This window comes from Aplidium turbinatum, chromosome 1 (genome assembly GCF_918807975.1).
Source record: "Aplidium turbinatum chromosome 1, kaAplTurb1.1, whole genome shotgun sequence".
Classification (NCBI taxonomy): Eukaryota; Metazoa; Chordata; class Ascidiacea; order Aplousobranchia; family Polyclinidae; genus Aplidium; species Aplidium turbinatum.
This window is the reverse complement of record NC_137472.1, coordinates 54308145-54323977: the sequence shown is the minus strand read 5'-3', so window position 1 is coordinate 54323977 and position 15833 is coordinate 54308145. Positions and strand designations below refer to the sequence as shown.

The window sequence follows — 15833 nt, the reverse complement described above, 5'->3', positions numbered from 1 at the left end:
AATTTATATATATACTTACAATATATACTTTTAATAGTTATAATAATAATAAATCCGATAAATAAAAATATAAACGGCTGATCCGAGACTAAACTGCCCCTCGACCATGAGCATTTTCATCTGATAAGGAAGCACTGCTTATGCAGTACGTTTTTACTTGGAAGCAGTTAAGTAATTTTACATTTTAATGATCACATTATATTTGTTTATGCAAAAATTCTTAACTTTGTGTTTGTCACTTTGAAACGTTTTGGAAACCTTTGAAAATGAACTAGATTTTCATGTAATTTCACAACCATGACTAAAGCAGCAAGAAAACAACCATTGCATATAATATAGTATATAATACAGTATATAGTATATATGTACATTGTACAGTATAGTATAGTATAGTATATATAGTATATAGTGTATAGTGTACAGTATATATGTAGCCTACAGTATAGTAGCGTGTCGTAGCACAATAGGCTACTACTGAAGAAAAAATCGTTTGGATGGTTCATAGCGACAAATACCATACGTACAATGATAAATTGAAAAGGCACAAACCTTTACCACTAAACATTTGCTCAATAATTGATTCTAGTGTGTGCTCCAGTAATTTATAGGTGGGGGCAAACAAAAGACAAAAAGAGTGATAATTCGTTTTCAACCACATGCTGTTGCACATGAAGCCCCAGTGGCACAGAATAATGCGAAGCGGACATGTCCCACATATCCAAATATATAACGCCTGTCATATTACGAAAAAGGTTTCTTGCTATTATGTCCAGTCTGTATGCAAGCCAATCAAATAAACAACATTGATTTGAACTTAAGTCGTCCATATAATAAACATTGAACCCCCTGAAAAAAATCAGCGTTTGTGGAGCACGATGTAACAGTCTTTCGATGGCTTTTTTGATAGATATCAATCTTCTAATGTACACACTTGGATTGTACAAAAGCATGTGAGGTCCGATGGTAATGGCAACAACAGTGTCTGCTCCTCCTGGAAGTGAGTCCAACCGATCCGCAATGTACGGCATGCTGTATGGTGTACCTCCATTTTGAAGAGGCGGACCGTGTGCAGAAAAACTTATTGTAATGTTGTTAGTGCTATCTGCAGCTACACGAGGTTCCCACACTGTTGGTGTAATGGTCTTTTCTACTGCTACCATTTTCGTTGCAAACCCAAGGCCGTGTAGCAGTTTGTAGAAAAAAATACTAGGCTCTTGAGTTGTGATAAGATTAGCATACCACTGTCGAATCGTGGAATCACCAAGGATTATTACCACTTTATTTTGAAGACACTTTGCTCTCTGAGTAGAAGAGGCGAAGTTCTTTGATGCGCAATGTCGAGACCGCCAAGCATCATTTTCAAAATATCCACCGGGTCGAGGCGGTAGAGAGCCAGCTGGTTTTAATATGCACTTTGGTGGGCTGGTAAGGATTTGATTTGAACCTACACGACAAAACAGTATGGTGATTTTTATAAGATCATGCAAGAAAACAAAGTTACATTTCCACTTTTTAATACCGGTACCACTACGGTGCTTGGCCTTTTTAAATTAGGATATGACATGCAATGTTTCATAAAAGTAATGGACAACATTACATCGCTGCTGATAAGATAAGCAACTTAGAAAAAAAGGTATATCATAGGCTAGGCTACGTTACAATAATAATAGTATTTTTTGTTCCTATTTTTACGTACGGTAGGCCACATTACAAAACAGATGCAACAGAAAAATTTTAGACTTTGTAATTACTTTTTTATCAATGTTCTTTTAAAAAGTGCTGAAGGTTTTTTCAGGAAAATCTGCAATTACACATCTATCTTTTAAAAATGGTTCCTAACTCTCTGTGTGTTAAGTTACGGATTATTGTTGAAAACTACTTTCAAACGATCAAGTTTTTCTAAGTAAGTTCAAAATAGAAAGCTACACACTTTCAAAATGTAGGCTAACCTCGCACCACAAATTTAAATTCACAATTTCCTAAAATTCCATAAAAACTATGATAGAATAAACAATTTGTAAAATTTACCTTTTTCGCCTATTACAAGTTGTGTCGTCTTTCCAACTTGAACTCGCAAATTTACTCCTCTAAATAAAGTAAATAAAAATTTGAGAACAGTTTCTACACAGAACACCAACTTATATACTAAGTGTAAGAAACGGTAGCTTACTCCTGCTAACCGTTACTCAAAATACCAACAAGGACAATTTGCTTTAACATTTTAAAAATATTTTTAAATAAATTTCCGTAATTTTAAAACATTTTGGAAAGTTTTTGTTTATAATAGCGGTATGACTGTCAAAACGAACTTCTCTTTTACAGAAACGAAGTTTCGTGAACTGCCCAAAAGGTACAACCAGCACCTCGTTTAGAATGGACCCTTCAATAATATAAAAAAATGCATACCCAAACAACCAACGGAGCAAAATGCTGGCCACGCTTGGTCCATTTAATTCAAAATTGAAGACCCCAAAATCTAGATATTAAACTCATGTTCAGTATAGCCTACATCGCGAAAACTAATTGAAGATGAAAACAGCTTTGTTTACAAAAAGTTTGCTGAACGTTTAGTATCTAGATTTTGGTCTCTTTTTTTTTTTTATTATATTGCAACAATCTGGTTAATTTTCAGAAAGGTATGTAGCCTAATGTACTTTACAGTCACTTCACAATATTAAGCTTTCCAAAAAATAATCCGTCTTCAGCCATGCTGCAGAGTTTGCACAATTTGTGGCTTCAGTGAAGGGGCGTGCTCAGCAAATACTTTAAGAATTGTTTTCTATTGTGAGTCGTCGTCCAGTGACAAAAAAAATCTTTCAGCTTCGCTGAGTGACTGTACAGTAGTGACCGTTATTTTGCTTTGTTTGAGTTTTTATATTTAACTTCATTCTCATTGAATAGTTCCCGGCAACAAAAGTATTACTGTATTTATTTCTCTTTTTAAGTGATCTAAGGAACAATGCTTTTGGTATTCTGATATTCAGCACTGACTTAAAGAAATGAAAAAAAAAAGGCTTTAACACTTTGTTTTCGAAGGCGCTCAGCGGTGACATTCGTAAGCAAACAAAATAGAGGCAAAATTGCTTATAAAAGCGTTTCGTTGAAAAGACGTTGCAATCATAAAACTTCAGCAAAAGACATCGTCTCATTTGAAAGCTGCTGTTTGATAAATCCTAAACCAGGGGTGCCCAAAGCTTTATAGCCACGGGCCGCATTTCGCTATTTGCGAGTCTTGGCGGGCGTGAAACTTTACACTCATTTTTGTCCTTAAAACTCGGCCTAAGCGTTAAGATTGCTTTCGACGCCTACGTTGTACGTAGCTGAGTGATGAGAAAGTCTGCGCGACGTTCAAAAGGACGTGAGTTCGACTTCGCTTCAGAGCACGGGGCTGTGTCTCGACAAAGACACTGACAAGCCAAAATAAGGGGAGCAGTCTGTGATTGCAGTGTACTGTATGTTATCGCAATTAGCCAACACAACATTTCAAAACCATAAAATTTTGAATGTTGTGTTGGACTTTCACAGTGTGAATATGATATAGTTTGTCAATCAGGAAAATTTAACGGGACTCCCGATACCTTGTCGAGCGGGTATTGCGCAAGTTTATCTAGCGATTATTTGTACAACATTTATGCGATATTTGCCACCCTGGCGTAACAAAAATGTGTCACTACATCAAAACAAAGAATATGTCTCATTCGCTCGGTTAGATACGTAAGATGATCTCAGATTGCAACGTTTGCTCTGAAATTAAACCTCGTTTTCATAGGCCAATTCAAACTCCTCTTACAAAAGCCACCCAACCTATGAAGCGCCTAAATAATGAGTTTAAAGGCCCATTGCCTTCAGCCTCAAAAAACAAATATTGTTGACGATAATCGACGAGTATTCGAGATTTCTGTTTGGGTTTCCTTGTGCCAACAGGCATGCTAGTACCGTTATTTCATGTTCAATTGTTTATCACAATTTTTTTCTTTAGTAGTCCTTTGCTCATATATTCATTCTGACAGAGGACCAGCATTTATGTCAAACGAATTTATATCGTTTGCGCACAGCAAAGAAATAGCTCTCAGTAGAACTTCTATATACAAGCCTCGTTGAAACGGTCAATGTAAAAAAATATAAAAATATTGTTTCAACCACAGTGCCGCTTACATTCAGAACGCGCAACTTGCCCATTTCATAGTAGGAAAGTGCTTTTCCTGATGTATTACATTCGGTATGTTCCCTGCTTTGTACTGCGATCAATGTATCACCCATGGTATCACCCTACGAGCGCTTTATGAAGTTTGAAGTTATTCGGTCACAAGCACGTTTTAACGTTCGCGTTTTGTCGCTTCTACCTTTTTCTCGACCTTTGCTATGTTGACGTGTATTGTTTTTGATATGATGGTCAGAAATAAAAAAACAACTGAACTGAACTTGTCGTCGTTCTATGCTGGATCATTAAGTCCTACATGGCTCAGTATTTCCGGTCCTGCTCTTTTGAAGCGCCATGTTCGTATGAGCAAATATGAAATTGTTGTAGATGAAGTAGAGATAATTTCCGCTACTCCGACGTATGCTTTTGCGAGATTACCAAACGGTCGTCATACTACTGTATCATTGCGTGATGTCGCTTCAGTAGGAGAGAGAAATGTATTCGAAAACGGGGTAACTGATTCTGACCCCTCTAAATTCATTACTGATCAATCGTATAAAGATGAAACCATTGCAAGCGATTCACCCGTTGATACAATGCATCACAGCAATGTGAGGAGTGTTAAGTCGAACACCGATGTTGATCATCATTCTGAAGTTAATGAATTAAGAGCCTAATACGCGAGAAGAGCCAATTCTGAGGCGTTCTTCCCGCCTAAGGGGCCTTCCTGATCATTTGACATATGAATGAGGCTTGAACACGATCGATTGCTTGGTAGAGGAGAATGTTATAGATTACAAGATCATTCTTATTTTGCTTCATACCAAACCATTTCTGTTGTTTTACCTTGCGGGACTATGACGTGGTGCTTGCTTACAATCACGTACTTGTCGTAACATTTTACTTGCGTTTTACCAGGATGGATGCATACAGCTGACAGTTTAGTTGTGTTGATATTTTAGTTGCATGTACAGTAGAATTCGCCTATAGTGACACCTGAAGGGACCGCGGAAAAAGTGTCACCATAACCGAAGTGTCACTATAGCCGAATTCTACTCAACTGTTGCGTATGCAAACAGGACTTTGCAACAGGTGTCACTATAGGCGAAGTGTCACTATAGCCAAAGTCACTACAAGCGAATTCTACTGTAATATTAGTTGTAAGTTGTAGTGTGTAATCTCCTTATTAAAGTTACTATTACCAACTATACCATGTTGATGTTAACCGCTATGTTTACGCTCATCCGTATCGCGTATTTTGTTTATTAAGCTCTAATTTGAAGATTTGTGATGAATGAGTAGGCCTATGGGATTCATAACAAAGGCTTTTATAACTTTTTCAACCGTCCACGTCACGGTTTTACAAATGTTTTGTTTGGCTTATTTTCTTACCCAGGTGAATGAAAACCCGTTCTGTTACATTGGCTTAACTTCTGCATAGGTTAAATCAGTGTAAAAAGTTTTATGTTGGCCAAACAAAACGAGATTTTAAATCTCGCATTAATGAACACAAAAGAGCTTTCAAATATCAACGCCCGGAACATTCTGCTCCTTGCATGCATGCCATAACTTCAGATCATAAAATAACTTGGAGCAATTCTAAAAGTTGAAACTGATTATAGAAAACGAATGTTTTCTGAAAGTTGGTTCATCAATCAAAAGCCTCATGTAATGAATCGCAATGATGGCATCTCTTTTCCTGCTATCTGCAAAAAACTATTGTAAGTGCTTATTTTACGTTTTTTAAATTGGTTTCATGCTGATTGTAAAACTGTGCAGTAGTGCGTACAAAACTCGATTCATGACGAATGCCGTTCACTCTCCTATCTTGTTGTTATTTAAGTTTCTTGTTGATCATTAACATTTAAGTCTCTCTTTTTTCTAACTTATTTCAAACTTTGCGCGCGATAATTTTTTGTCTAAAAGTTGAATTTTCATTTTGCATGTTTAGTTGTTTTCAGCAACATGGTCCTGTGTTTTGCCATGTTAGACAGGTAGTCACTACCTGGTCTAGCCCCCTGAAGAAGTCAGTCGTGTCTGATTGACGAAACGTCGGAATAAAAGCAGATTGTCACTGTATACATCTTGTGATAGTTTAGCTTAATTTGCACCGGTAGAGCATCTCATGTTATTTAATTTAATGCCTGATGAACAGCCTCATTTAATTTTTAAAGTTTGAAGTTGGTTAGCTGTTTGAAGTTTGTTAACGTTACAGTGTTTTCACTAAAAATAAAAAGCTTAGAGATCTGCACATTCAGATGATATGTACAATATTAACGCAAAAGTTATTTTACAAAACAATGCTAAAAAAATGTGAAATGATGCTTAAATTAGCGTCTGTGGGATTCTGAGGTGGGATTTAACCGGTTCTCACCGGTTTGACCAGACACGGTCTTAAAATTAAACAATATCAAAGGTGTATCAACAACAGGTTGTTGGATCAAAATAGGTTGTTGCTGCAGTCTTCGTAGAGTAAGTTGTTTCATATTTTATTACGGTATAAATTATAGAACCTGTTTGAGACAAATTAATATCATTCCACTGAATTTACTTTGTGCCATTGCAATCAAACTTGGTACCTGGTCCGACTTTCAAAAGGACACCGGTTCGACACCACTCAAGAGTATGTGGTTGTGTTTTTAGCAAAACACTTAAAGGCATACGGTCGATTGCTGAGTGGCGCCTCTTAGACTAAAGCCCTTGATTTCTCTCATAATTATCAACAGTACGCTGCTCTAGTGAGAATTGCCTACAGCCCTTCTTAGGACTATGGCTTACTGAACTGAATTATGGAATATTTAGTGAGCTTTGCTAGTCTACTCAATTTGTGACTAGCAGAAACAATTGAATTTTCTCCAACAAGGTGCATTGGAGTCGGTCGCAATTTTAACAGTTGGTTTGCAATAATGGATTTGATGTAAAAAATAATGGTGCCCACAGTGTTGTCAAATAAAGTATTGCAAGCAAAATTAGCCTTGAAAAAGGACCAGACACAATGGCTTGAATATCTAATTCTACCTAAGTCTGGGACATGTCTTCAGAAAAGTCTGCCTATATGTGATAAAAGTGGTTTTAAAGGTGGTCAAATACTTGATGCCAGGTCACGTTGAAGAAGAGAAGACTTTCAATATTTTTGTCAAAATTTTAATTGTTCTTGTGATTGCCTTGACGCCAATTAAATTCTATGGCAATTGTATTTTATGTTAACTTGTTAAATTGACAGTCTAATAATCAATCAAAAAAAAAATACATTGTACGTGATCAAATGAAACAACTCACGTTTTAAAAAGGCTTGACTTATCCAATATAGCGGCAAGGTCGTTTGTTCGTTTGATCTTGAAACTCTGAATACTGGAACAGTCAAGAAACCTTGGTCTCTCACAAAACCAAGGCTCTCCACTTTTGTGTGTGAAGTTGCAATATCGTTGTCTTGGCACGGTTGTTGTATTAGATTTCATTGAGTGTAACCAGACGTTACACTCTGTCTCCTCTTGGGACATTTTATCTTGGAAAACTCCATAAAATATTAATCCAGGCGATCCTTTGGTAAGCGTAACTCGGCGGAGTAAATCTATGGATTCGCTGGGATGAATAAGAGTGACTTGCAAGTTTACTTGTCCAGAAAAATGAAGAGGAATGGTTGCTGAAACGAAATAATCAAAAGGAATGAAGATAGGCTAACTCATATTTGCACATGTTATTAGCAACCGCACTCATTTTGTGCTTTTATCTGCTCTCTCATGCATAAGAAGTTAAGAACAATAAAATGTAAATAGATACAGTATAGGCTACAACAGTAGGCTACAATCACTGTTTTACATTTTTCATTTGAAAATGATTTTTAAAAACACTTTTAACTGACAAAAATGTATCATACTGCTGCACAGGCCTAGTCAATAAATCAGTTATATTTTCGGTAACTTTCATGTTTTATAAAGCTTTTACTATCAAAAAAGTGGCTCCATCGGTGTGTTATTTCAGCAGAGTTTGTTTGGTTTTTATTTAAATATGATAATGAAGAAACTACCTTTGCCGCGACAAAAACTCCTCAATTTTGCTCTATCATTTTTGTCTCACAAGCCAGAGCACAAATTGGTGACGTAGAACTTTATTTTTTTACTCAAAGTGTCATAGCCAGAACCGATAGCTCGGTCGGTTAAGCGCAAAGACTTCACGAAGAAACTGCAAGATTAAACTGGGTTGGTTCGACTTTTGTTGTATGCGCTTGATCAACGCATATCAAGAGCAGCTCTCCATTCAATAGCACCTAACAAATGGAAAAACTTACGGACAACAACACTGCAAAATTAAAAAACCTCACTTCTGTCGATCTCCGTGACCGGGCCGCGAAATTTTTTTTCCCACGAGATTTCTGTCTCATTGATTTTAGTCACTCTAAAAGTAAGATTTTCCGAAAGTGTTTTGAGAGATTGGTTGATTCAGATTGCGAAATAACTATTTGCTAATGAAATTCTGCAATGATAATAAAATATAAGCTTTCCCTAACCCTACTTTTTTTGAAAAGCTCTTGTGCACCGCAAAAATTAATGTAAAGAAAAAAAAAGTTTGACTTCGACGAGCGTCGAACCCTCGTTCTCACGATCACTAGGCAGGTTATGAAGCCACTGAGCCAACCGTGCCAACGAGAAAATGTTGCATTCACACGGTTTTAATACAAACTTTTACCAAAATATGTAAATGAGACAGAAATCTCGTGGGAAAAAATTTTTCGCGACCGGGCCTGTGCTATAGTAGTTCAAAGCCTTTACAAGTATTAACTTAAATGTATTGAGTTGTTTGGTTGTTATAAATCTATGCATCCTCATCTTTTTACAATCACTCTAGGCTGTGTTTTTACCTGTATAAGTGCCATCATCGTGGTCTTTTATAGATCCAACAATGCTATTATGTAAATTGTTTGAAGCTAAGATGACTTTGAAGAAATCCCCTCCAAACCCTTTTTGTTCCCCTCTTCCATTTCGAGCAACGATTTCAATGGTTAAATTGCTACCAATCCGCTGTAAAAAAAATTAAAAAACTTTTTTTCCCTATAAATATTGCAAAAATAAAGGATATTCTTTGTTCCTAAACTTATATAGTCCCACTGTTGTGTGATCAATTACATAGCACTGTCAACTGCCAGTAATTATTAATTGCCGTTCTTGAAGAGATTATCAAATTACTCAAAATTACACGTGCTTGGTGAAAGGTATATTTCAATGTGTCACAGTTGTCAACAATGCGAAGATGACAATGTTGCTTTGCAAAATATCAGCACTTTGAAGAAAAGTAATGAAAGTAGTCGGCCTTTGCATTGTATCTTCTTCATCGTCGTGTAAGCCTCTGAGGTAGAGGGTCTATTCTTTTACCACCTCAGCGGCCACATAGCCTACTATGCTCTTTGTACGAACACGATTATTCTTCATTCGTAAGCTGTTCGTGTGTAAATATTTTCTCCGGAAAGCTTTGTGCGACTATTTTGAAACACACAAAATTTAATTTTAACAAAATATTTTACGAACAGTCAAAATTTCTCTGAAATAATTGTACGAATAAAAAAAATCCTTCAAGTGTTTTTAACATAAAAACTCTTCGTGTTCGTTTTCCTAAGTTTTTTTCGTACATTTGGAGAGCAAAAGTTTGCTTACGAAAAAACGTCATTACTAACAAGTGCAATAAAAATTCTGTTTTTCTGAACCAACCCAGCAAATTGTCCACTTGAAGTGGTTGAACTGACAAGTAATAATAATAATAAGTAATCAATAATAGGCCTAATAACAAGTAATGATGACAATACATCTAAAACAATGATTACAATTAGCAATAAAAAGCCTACTCAAGAACAAGCATGCTTTCTAAAATTTTAATAAAATGTATTGGATAAATTTGCAGTTGTTTTTCATCTAGCTCAGTGATCAAAAAAGTTATGATGGTTAAAAACGTCAAAAATGTCCTGAAAACGGTTTTCTAAAGAAATAAATGTAGTAACATAATTATACTATTAGTTTTGTTACTCAAAATGATGAGTTTTTAACTTCTGCTTATTTCTCCTATTTCTACATCGTAATATCTTTTACTAAAAAAAAAAAAACGGAGTATAAAATGCTGTTGCAAATATGCTGATAAATCTTTCCTGCTTGGATACCTTAAAAACTGCATTGAGGTTAAGCAATCATGGTTGGGTCTAGCTTAACTTTACTTATAAAAAATCCTCGTGAAAGTTACCAATCGAGAAAATCCACGAAAAAAGTGACCATTCAACGAAGATTTTTGAATAATTATGACGTACAAAATGTCTTTGTATGAACAAAATATCTTCGGAAGAGTAGGCTTTTTGTAAGTTTTGTTCGTAGCAAAGACCGTAGTATACCAAATTGCCAAATCAAGAATATTCGTGTTTGTACGAAGAGCATAGTAGGCTATGTGGGCGTAGATTCACTATGTTCCGGGAATATAATCTTAAAATGAATGGTCTTTACTCACATGATGGGTATTTGTATAAACATGATCCGCAAATCGAATGGAATACGATGATTGCATTGGATCTGTCGTATCAGATGGTCTTGATGGATTTTGCGGAGTGGGCCAGGAAAAATATTCTTTTACATTTTGGCTGCTGTGAAGTTTTGGGCTTTGCACTGAGGACCTGATCTGTAAAAAGATTGTTTATCTCAAAATCGTCATGCAAGGTTGGGTGCACCAACACCGGATCTTTTAAGAGGCCGATTAAGCCAAATGTCTGATAAAATAATCCGTTTGGGCAGAGTTTTTCTGTTGATCAGTAAGCGTCGATTTGTGGTAGAGGATTACGATTGGTGCCCAGGAATAAAATTAGTTCCTGAAATAATTTTCTTAATCAGCAGATTGGCTTAATCTGTAGTTCATTCTGTGTAGGTATATACATTTTTAAAGTTTTGTTTGTTACAATGTTTCTTAATTTAAAAAAAGTCATATTAATACATAATAGTTGAGAATAATTCTCTTCAACACATTGATCATGTTTGCTCAGCTGTGATCTTTCATAAGAACTCTTTCCATTTTGTTTTGTCTTTCCCTTTTAGTAATAATTCTGCATGGTTTTCATTTCCGTATTTTTCTTGATATTGTCAAAATATTTCATTTAAAATATTTGGTTGTAAAATGTAATGTTGACTGGGATGGTACAAGGCAAACGAACAAATGGACAAGAAATATGAAATTAAATATTTTGAGAAAAATATTGATCATTATAATGGTAGTAAAAACAGAGAGAGACTGTTCACCAGGCATTTGATAATTAAAGTAATTTGCGTTCTTGGAGGTAACCACGTTCTCGTTTGCGTTCAGGAGGTAACCTAGTAAATAGTCACCAGAAGAACGCAAATTACTTTAATTGATCATTATACTGTATGTATAGTAGAATAACAAAAAGAAAATTGGGCATTTATTTATTTTTCTACTTATCTATCAATATACGTCCTTTTTACATTAGACAGATAAGTATGAATAAACAGATAGCTCAGTGGCAGTGGTTACGCGCCCGGCTCTAAATCACGCGGCGCTGGTTCGACTATCGGGGTGTGCGTTTGAGCAACGCATTCTAAGGACTGCTCTCCATTCAGCGGCACCTAATGGATGGAATAATTCCCCGGCAACAACACTTCGACAATCGGAAAACTTCACTCTGTTAATCTCGGTAACCGACCCTGCGTCAAGAGCCTCTACCGTACAAGTATGCGAAACTACCAGGAATAACCAATCAAGGCTTTGTCAGTCCGAAGATAAAGATTCAAAACCAACCAACCAGATTTAGGTGGATGAATATAAGAAACGGGGTAAAGTTTATGTGAAGATTTCTTTTTTTATCAACCTACTTAAATGAACAGCATGGATCTTTTAAAATCAATATCATTGCCAATCACTAAACCACGAATGAGTTTCAGGCAAACTTATTTTGAATTGCCTATTCAGACGATTAGCTTGATCTGCAATTCTGCTCATCTGCTATTGATACATTCAATTCTTAATCAAAGTTGCTTTTCTATCAGTCAAGCTAACTGAATAAGATTAATGTTTTAATGTCGAAGCACCATATCTCCATGATAATTGTAACCTCCACTAAGTAGGGTTATAATTTTTTTCTCTAAAATATGAATGATTTTTTATTGTATAATTCAAGTCTTGGAACATCTTTTTTTTCTGAACAAAATTCCTTGATTGGCCTTTTTAGTTATATTGCATTGCTATCGTAATGTCTAACTTCTTGTTTGATATGTAGTAATTTCACAGGATAAACTCGGCACTACACTGTAAATGAAAAAGGTTCGTTTAGGGTTGTTTTTTCGAGAAAAACCCTGGGCTTAGGGTTCTTATAACAAAAAAGGTTCTTTATTGCAAAAATAATTCTTTGCTTGCCAAAAGAATCCTAATTAAGCCTAGGGTTCTTTTTCGGCATTTGTTTCGAAAAGAACCCTGCAGAAAGGTTCTTTTCGAAAAGTTTTTTTTGAACCTTTCTGTGAGGTTTTTTAACAACAACGCAACTATACAGAAAAGTATAACTTATACAGCTTGCACCTGATTTTCTTTGCAAAACATGTGCCCATTTTGTAGAAAAAAGCTTAGTGGTGGGGGTGAGGAGCCCGGGGATGAAAGGTGAGATATCCCTTAGTCTACATTAACCTATATCTAACAAAAAATACTGATAATGCAATGCTAATGTAGCCTATAGCAGGAATGATGGTTAGCACCCCTCTCCCTTAACAGACACCTGAAACAGACACCTGGAATCAAAATATAATAAACTCCAGACCTATCTTTCCGGTACCGGTAACTTTGACCCTCGCGATAATGAGCTTCTAACACCAAATAATCTTCTACTGGTGGTGTGCCCTTTACCGAATTTTCCACTAGGTTGTTTGAAATGAAGGACTGACGTTACTTTCGACGTCGGTGGGCGCAAATCCAGTAAATAGCAAATCAATTTTGGCAACGTTAGGACAGGCAATATTTGCCTCAAATTATCTAGCCACAAAAATGTTACCAGAAGAAAACAGATCTTTTTGTTCATTGATCAACCATTCTCAGCGGCGCTCTAAACGATCTATGAGTAAGGTTGTAGAATAAATTCATTTTAATTCATACATTTGTAGGTGTAAGCCAGGCTATGTTACAATTCGTTTACTGTATAATGTATATTATACTGTATTTGTAGTAACTTACTGTAGTAAGATTTTAATGATGAAACACAGGTATTGAGTATTAGGCTGCTTGTTGTCGACAACCATTGACCATCATTATCTAAGCTTTAATAAAGCTGAATATCTTAAGTTAAAAAAAAAACTTTCGGTGAAAAGTTAACACCTAGAATCCTACTGTAGATCACTTGTAAATTATTGTGAGCTTGCAATAAAGAGCAACTTTTTTTTACCAATGACGTCGCTAAATCGAATTTTTAATCTTTTCTTTCTTTTTGACATCCTCAGCCCGTTATTTTACACACATTGTTTTTAGTGCAGGTTGCACTCAACTAAATCATCTCTATCGATACAGTACAAAAGAAAATTCTAATTAAAGACTTGAATTAAAGGACTACCTACTGTAAGTCACAAAAATAATTTGTTTAGCAAAAAGGGGATACGTTTTTCAAAAGTTTAGCAAACTTGTTAAAATATAACTCGAAAAAAAGGCAACCCGAAAAAAAGAAAAATTTCTAACATCTCAGGGATAGTTTTCTTGTCTCACCGGAAGTGCTCCGAGAAAAGTTGAAAAATGAAGCCAGATTAAGATGCTATAGGCGGAAGATTACTTTCACCAAAGATCAAAAATCTCCGATTGCGAGATACTGCGATGGTTAGAACTAAATACCCCACAACTATAATTTTTAAAATTTCAGACTATTTCCTTCTATAAACTAAAAATGAAACACAAAACAAAATGTAAAGGGTTCATAAAGGAGGTCGCAGCTGATCAAGCTTGATGGATTTTTAAATAATAAGATTGAACTATATCGTGCAGATGAGTGTGATAAAATCAATCTGTTTACGAAATATATTTTAACAGAAAAATACGCTTTCCCATCGAAGTAAACATTTCTAGCATGTACTTAAATTGCCAAAATTGCGACACATACACAGTACTTCTTAAATTGAGGTTTTCAACTAGTTTTTATTTTTTAAATGTTACTTGACTGCAGGGTATCAGGAACTTTACCTCTTGGAGAACTTCAATTGAATAAACCCAGTTATCCACATTGCTTTTTTCAATTTTTCGAAGCTGCGATAAAAAATGGTAAAATGTTATAAAACTTGTAGCACAGTGAAACGTTGGATAAAAATTTATTATTTATTTCAATAAAATACTTGCTGCCACATAAACGCTGTAAATGCGTTGAAGGTTACTTCAAGAATTTTGCAGGGGTTTCAGTAAACATTGTAGGTCGTTAAAGCCAGAATTTTTCAAGCAGAACTTTGTATTGGCTTAGGGTAGGCTAGATTAAGTGTGATGGGTCAAGTTAATATCACTGCAAAAATTTCAAAAACGGCCATACATAAGAACTGTTGTATTAAACGACATACATTTTGATAAATTTGAAGTCCTCTAAGACTTTACAAACAATAAATAAGCTTCTTCGTACTTACGTTTATAAAAGAAGGTATCTTCCAAAACAAAAATACAACCATAAAAAGCATTGCTATTCTAAAGCAATACGATTTCTGCTTGTTTCGGTTGTATCTTGCCATTGTTTATTGTCAGTCTTAGTTTATTGCCCTAAAAGTAATGCAAGCAGCCTACATACAGAAACAAGATTGATTTTCCGCTTGTCGTATACTACAAGGAGTTATGTTATTTCAAAAAGAATGTAGCAGAGTTTGTGTAGAAGAAAAGTGATCTATCAAGCAGTCAGCACAAAAGTTTGTAAATTTAGTCACTTTGATGTTAAAAGACGTAGTCTAAGTAAAATAATGGCGTCACAGGCTCATCAGTCATCACAGCCAAAAGAGAAAAAAAAATTGTTAAATTTTAAACAAAACAGAAAGTAACCGAAAATGTAGTCAAACACAAGGAAGAGACGTAGAATTTCTCCATTTTACTCATTTTACTCCCATTTTACTCCCTTTTACTGTATAAGTTGATTAGACCGAAGGTTATAGTTTTATAGCGACAGTTTGTAGCAAATTTAATTTTATTTAGTTTGCCAAGTATTTGGATTTCCGTCTGGAACCCAGTTGGATCAAGGCCTCTCTAGACTTGCCTCATCAAGGCGTAACCGTTTACTCACGGTGTTGGATGTTATAGTACAGACATGTTGCGTTGGGGCATAGCAGAGAGCGCTGCCTGTGAGTGTGGTGGAATGCAGACGGCAGCCAACATTGATTGATTGATTGAATCTTTATCCTCGGACTGGGAAAGCTTCTTGCAGAGCTTAATCCTGGCAGTTTCGCATACTTGTAGAGGCTTTGAATCAAGGATTCCCGGTTGTACAATGTACATTTGTACAATGTACAGACCACTTCATGGTATGGAAGGCATAGTCTCACTTGCCCTGGCGACCTGTTCAAATTCAAAAAATTTCAAGTGTTTTAGCTTCTCGCATTGTTTCTCATGATTTTAACCATGATGATTCCGAAAATGAAAACCATTTTGCTCTCACATTATGGGATACCCTGCCTCAAGAGACCTAAACATTTTCATGTTTACCAAAATCATCCACTTT

At 35.6% G+C, this 15833-nt stretch overlaps 1 protein-coding gene across 1 annotated transcript; it reads right to left on the bottom strand.

Moving 5' to 3' along the window:
- Positions 1-453: 453 nt before the first annotated feature.
- On the bottom strand, positions 454-14884 carry LOC145779107 (NXPE family member 3-like). Its single transcript, XM_082590682.1, has 7 exons — positions 14758-14884; positions 14330-14392; positions 10625-10792; positions 9000-9159; positions 7421-7784; positions 2029-2087; positions 454-1444 (listed from the first exon to the last, which is right to left on the bottom strand). Exons 1-7 carry the CDS (start codon positions 14857-14859, stop codon positions 603-605), a joined length of 1758 nt encoding a protein of 585 aa, XP_082446808.1. The 5' UTR covers positions 14860-14884; the 3' UTR covers positions 454-602.
- Positions 14885-15833: the final 949 nt, after the last annotated feature.